General features: G+C 35.8%; 1 protein-coding gene across 1 annotated transcript; it reads right to left on the minus strand.

The window, feature by feature from the left end:
- Positions 1 to 1225: 1225 nt before the first annotated feature.
- Positions 1226 to 4394, minus strand: LOC142532204 (F-box protein At-B). The gene is made up of 4 exons (XM_075638490.1): positions 4118 to 4394; positions 3701 to 3906; positions 2837 to 2927; positions 1226 to 2761 (listed from the first exon to the last, which is right to left on the minus strand). The coding sequence occupies exons 1-4, from the start codon at positions 4346 to 4348 to the stop codon at positions 1436 to 1438; spliced, it is 1854 nt and encodes a 617-aa protein (XP_075494605.1). The 5' UTR covers positions 4349 to 4394; the 3' UTR covers positions 1226 to 1435.
- Positions 4395 to 6452: the final 2058 nt, after the last annotated feature.

Below are 6452 nucleotides of genomic sequence, written 5' to 3' on the forward strand. Positions count from 1 at the left end.
TGTCCAACATTTGTGTCTTCTCATATTCTCTCCTGACAATTCAAACGGTCACAAATTAGGAAGAGGATCTAAGTTCGATTGGAAATATGTCTCAGAATTACTATCGCTTCTGGAATATCCGAATTTCATATCTTTATAGCATATGGCAAGATTTGCTAATCGAGTCATACATCACCTAGCTCAAGAAGTGATTAGTCCAGATTCTGGTTTCGAATGGTTATTTTGTATTTCATTAAAAAAAATCATCAAATGTAAGATAACACTGATAAAGTTGATTCGTTATGGATGAATTATTAGAAATTTTGTTAATCTTTTAAATTTTTCAGTAATTTATTTTGGACCAACCGTTTATAATTTTTAAAACTTTAGTTATACTAGATTAAGATTATTTTACAAATTAACGTTTCTTAGATGTCAAATAAATACTAATTTTTGTGAGTAAAAGTGAAAACACTATTTTTTTATTTTAATTTTTCCGTCCCCCAAAACAAGGATGAAAGAAAGGAGGTAAGTCGACAAAAAGGAGGAAAAGTGGGAGGGAGAAGTGGAATCACAGCAATATCGTTTTCAGAGACATCGACCATTCTATGTTCACAAATTGGTTGGCTATTGTGTGTGTCCATTTGTGTAATATTGAGAATAGTACAATTATGTTTAGGTCATTGAAAAAAATACACACACTAGACAAATTTTATTATTAGATTAATTATCTATATTAATGTGCTGATATACGCTTGACATACTTGTACAATATTTTTACAAGAGTAGGTCTCTTATGAGATGGTCTCACGAATCTTTATCTGTGAAACGGATCGATCCTACCAGTATTCACAATAAAAAATAATATTTTCATGAATGACTCAAATAAGAGATCTGTCTCACAAAATACGATCCGTGAAACCGTCTCACGTAAATTTTTGCTTTTTTATAATTTATTTTGTTTGTATTTAAATGGGCATCAAAATATAATTATAAAAAATAAGAAAAGACTGCACTGGATTTAAAAAATAAATAAGAAAAAAAAAGAAAAAAATCTAAATAAAGATTTGAACTTACAACTTGATGTTTAGGAAACAAAAACTCTATCCGCTAAGCTACATGTGACTTACATTAAAGTTTTAATATTTTATTAATATATAAATTATTAAAACAGACCACAACATCAAAAATTAGTTGGTTTAAGGATCTCAAACTTAATAATATAGTATAAAAATATAAATATAGATACTTAAACTATTTATCCATGTCACTATAATCTTCCCACTATCCCATCACACGGTTGGTGCCTAACTGCATACAACCAAATATTTTCCTGATCTAGAGCATCATTCAAACACAACACCAAATACAAAACAATGCAATAACATGATCATTTGGTGCATCAAAAAAAATTTAATAATGATGATGATCATTTGCTGTAACGATGGAATCCTTGTTACATATTATGGTATTGCCATCCATCATGACACCCAACTTCACAGCCTCCAAAACAAACAGTCAGCCATGGTCGCTTTCTGCGTATCACATCAAAATCATCACTCCTATTCGCCAAAGAAGTACGGCCCACTCCAAGCCATCTCAGACCGCGGAATAAAGGTTTCTTCTCCAAGAACTCCACTATTCCAGCAGTTAGTCTGATACAGTGACAAACATCCAGTCTTTGAAGCATATTAGGCCCATCACACCTCCTGGAAGCCAATAATTTAAAAGACGCATCAGTCACATGAAAACAATACCTCATGCATAGCTCGGTAAGTGATTCTGCACTTGAAACTATTGCTTGAATGCCTCGATCTGATATTCCTGGCATGTGCCCAACATCAAGTAACGATAAAGTTTTGTTGATTCTGTTCCCTTCTTTGAGTAAAAAGACTACTCCTCGATCACTTACTCTCGTGCACCCTCTTAGCCGTAAACTTACTATAGGTAAATCCCCTTCACCTAAAATGCTAAGACCGTGATCAGTGATATCAGCTCCTCCAAGATTAAGTGAGGTTAACGTACTGAGGAAGGATATGTAGTCAAGGCAGGGGTCTGCTATGCTCCGACAACCATTTGTGTCGAGCACTTCCAAGGTACTAGATGACAAGAGTTCCGCTACAGCTTCGCTGGTTATAACGTTACATGAAAACAATTTCAACTCAACAAGAGGGCCATTAATTTCATGAAACGCCAAGTCTGATAAGAGAGGTGCATTTCGAACTTCGAACTTCTTCAGGTTCTTGCACGAGTGCAAAAGTGATGAAAACCCGGCATCTGTAACGGTAGAAAACCCACCGAGCCTTACAGATTCTAGGCTTCCACAACTCTCAGAAAGAAGCAATATGCCCAAATCATTAATCCTTCTAAAAGGTACAACTTTACTTCTAATAATTGAGAGAGAAGTGAGATAATCACAAGAGCATAGAAACTGCAGCCCTCTGTTAGTTAAGTCATAGGGTAGAATTGGTTCTACACATGGTCGGTCTTCAAGGTCCAACTCAATCAACAGTGGAAGTGAACTGGTGATTGAGGCAACAAGTCTATCAGATATAACATCCAAGACAAGTGCTAAGCGTTGCAATTTAAAGTCGGGGACACTACGATTGACCAAGTTTCTCGGAATCTTTTTTTCATCTCTGATTTCCTCTATAAACTGAAAAGCATCTTGCTCACTCACAGGCTCCAACTTCAGATATTTTAGAGTTTGGGGGAGGAAAGGATTGATGAAACCTAAATCATCCGCATCAACTATTGTTCGACGGACTTTTATGGAAAGATGCTGCAATTACAGACTTACTAAGTTAATCCCAAACTCGGGTTGAAATCAAAGCATAAGACTATGAGAAGATTTTACCTCCAAAGAGAGAAATTTTTTCAGAATCTCTGCGAGATTTTTCCCAAAGATTTCAGGTGAGATGCCCTCAGCCAGTTCCAAGACAAGAACCCTTATACACAGAGCAAAAACCACAAACAAGAGGCCAGTATTAAATGCTACATATGCTTCACACTTCTTTGACAGGTCTTTCCAATCCTCATGTTTGTTGCATATTACCGTTCAAAATTAAACTATTAAGATCTATTCTGAAACTGTCATACATGGTAAGTTTTAACGTAATAGTGCCTGCTCAACAAACCCCGACCTTAGAATGAAAAACAAAATGACCAAGATTTAAATTCTTACTCGTAGGAGTCGGGTTTAACATATATAATTTCATGTACAAAGAATGGCACTCATCTGTTGAAAAATCAGCATACACATATCTTTAATTTAAAGAAGTTGGTTCAGCATTAACATGTAGAAGCATCAATGGCTGAAGTGAAGAAACTGAAAGAACTTGACGAGTACACCAAAATGATGATATCGACGGACTCTAGTTATCAGTCAATAAGTTGAACAAGATGGAAATCCTAACTTACCCTTGCCGAAACCTATCACAACTCAAATCCAAGATATATATTTTTTTAATTGACCATGCAATGGTGTCAAATAAGCCAGTCTTCATGTCCCATAACACCTATTATAGTTGAAAGCTAAATTTTCAAAGAACAATGCCCGTACTTAAAGCATCAAAACTCATGATTATTTCAATAATCATAACAAATAATGATAAAGATTCAAGCACAATAAAGGTCTTACCTTAAATCAGGACACCTTCCTCCAATAGAAGAAATAACATCAAAAGATAGAGCCGCACAATTGAGAAGATTCAAGTCTTACCTTAAATCAGGACACCTTCCTCCAATAGAAAAAATAACATCAAAAGATAGAGACGCACATTTGAGAAGATTCAATTCTTGAATGTTCTGTCCAAGAATGTTGATGACAGAGGAATCATCCAACCGAAGACAATCAATAGTCAAACTTGTCATCCCTCTTAATCTGGAAACGATTTGACCAAGAATATATCCGCTGGATGAAAAAGCCTATCACCAAAACAACTACAAGTGAGAACACACCTTTCAATCCCACCGAGATATAGCAAACAAAACACTTCAACCTTGCATCTAAGATCATCAAAACCAGTTCTGAACAACATTTAAAACTGGAAGAAGCTGATCACCAAATGAAACTAAAAATAAATCCAATACAGAAGAGGAAAATTAGGAACAAACCACCGATTCAATGAAGACTTACGGAAAGATCAAGATAAGAGATAGCAGAAAGAGCTTGAGAGACCATCGAACTGAGTGTCCGGCACACGCAAGCCAGAGAGCAAAGCGACTCCAGCTTCAATTTCGGGAAAATCTCATCAAGAATTAAGGTCTCTGGCAGCGGAATACCTTCTCGCAGCGGCTCACTGCCGCCGTATTCAGGATCCACTGCGGCGGTTTCAGCCCCCCGGGGTCTCTTGCCGTGGTGGTTCATGTTGCGAAACGAGAAAGCGGAAGCGAAAGTTGGAACGTAATTATTGGGCTAACGTAATTGTAATGGATATAGTAATAGGCCTAAGCCCATTACTTGTAACGAAGAAGCCCGTTTGAGTAAAACCTTGACTGGGCCCGCTATGTAAATTCATAAAAAGAAAAATACATTCCTCTTCCCCGTTACTTGAGCTTCGTTCGGACCACTAATTATAGCGCAAATTATTCCGAAATCGACGGCTACAAAGGCGAATTATTGTTATTAATTAATAATCTATACATGTTTTTCAACTTTTAAATTTATTATTATTACAATATGAAAGTTAGCAATCTTTTTCCTGAGCCGTCTCCTTCAAAAAATTTGATTTCTCCTCTAAGAATGCTTTTCAGGGTCAAAAATTGCATGCCTTGTCCCTTAATAATCAGTCGATGATTATAGATAGATAGATAGATAGATAGATAGAATATACTAAGTTATAACCCTTATTGAGATGACTAAATTATACCAAAATCAAATTATTATTATATGTTAGATATATTCGTATATATTGAAAAAGTGTGTATGAAAAGTTGCATTTGTATTGAAACTATACAATTTCAAAAGTAATTGTTTACACCTTTTTTCTGAAAGATCATATATGAAAAATTGCAATATTTAATTTATCAATTATTGAAGTCTATAAAATGGGTCAACTTGAGTTAGATTTGTTGCAGAAAATCTTTCTACATGGACTGAATATTGTTGCAAGAAACTTTCTTACGTATCTTGTGTCTAGAAAATTCAAAGTGCGTTGTTTCTTCTAGTTTTTTCATCTTATCTTACAGGATATTTGCTCTGATTTATTTGCAAAAAACAGAGAGCAAATAAAGCCTAAAGAAAAGTTTAGATCCTACACGATTTGAAGCCAACTCCGTACCGTAGAATTCTCCGCTATTTCTTTTTATTTGTTTTACCCAGCAATCTTTAGCCTTTTTTCGTTTGAAATAATGGCAAGTTCAATCAAGGATTTGACTACAAATATCGTGAAGTTGGAACGTTTTAATGGTGGGCAATTCATACGATGGCATAAACGAGTTCACTTCCTGTTGATGGCTTTAAAGATAGCATATGTTCTCAGTACTCCCAAACCTACAGACGCTGATGGAGAATCAATTGAAGAAATCAGGAACCGTCAAAACTGGGAGAATGATGATGAAATATGCAGGGGACATAATGTAACGTCCAAAAACCAACCTACGTAAACCACATGCATGCAAACGATTTAAATTGCTTACTTGCTTTGTTTAATTGATTTTAAATGCTTACATGATTCATATTATATGAGTAAAGGTCTGATTGAATGATTAGATGACATGTGTTGGAACATTTCTTGTTCGAAATCTTGTTTTTGATGTTAACAAAACTTGTTATTATGTTTCTAATGATTTACCGATTGTGCAGATGTTGTCACTGATTGAACTGATCAGTTACCGATCCTAAACTGAAGCTATCGAAGACGTAAACTGAAAAGTGCCAACTGATTGATCGAACTTAACCAATACAACTGAAGTATCAAGAGCAGTTCAACAGATTGTTCAGTTGATAAGTGGTTCAGAAGAAGACCTTCAAAAGCCCGGCCAGCTGATGAAGTGTTCAACTGATGAAGAGCCCAACGGACCAGTTCAACTGAATCAGTGAAATCAGTTCGGCTGACGAGTCAACTGATTTCACCTCACCAATTCAAGACCAGTTCAGAACATCAGTTAGGAATAAACCAGTTTGCAGATACGACAAGCTTAATCCAGCTGTGCACAAAGGTACAAAAGCTATTGTACGATCATAGTACAATAAGAGACGTTGCAGCAACACTTAAAGCCAAATGTTCCAAATATCTATTTGGGGGAAAAAATTCAAACTGCAACGGATTCATTCAATGAATCTCACTGTACGTTCAGCCAAACGCCTATAAATAGAAGCCGACGTTCAGTGAAAACAATGATGAGAGTTGATGGAAAATACAAAGAGGGCACGCTTATTGCATATCAGCTTTGAAGAAGCAATCAGCCCAGTTTCTGAGGGAACACTTCAACGTGTTATCAGCTTAGATTAGAAGCATATTTTCCTCAGT

This window comes from Primulina tabacum, chromosome 2 (genome assembly GCF_025594145.1).
Source record: "Primulina tabacum isolate GXHZ01 chromosome 2, ASM2559414v2, whole genome shotgun sequence".
Classification (NCBI taxonomy): domain Eukaryota; kingdom Viridiplantae; phylum Streptophyta; class Magnoliopsida; order Lamiales; family Gesneriaceae; genus Primulina; species Primulina tabacum.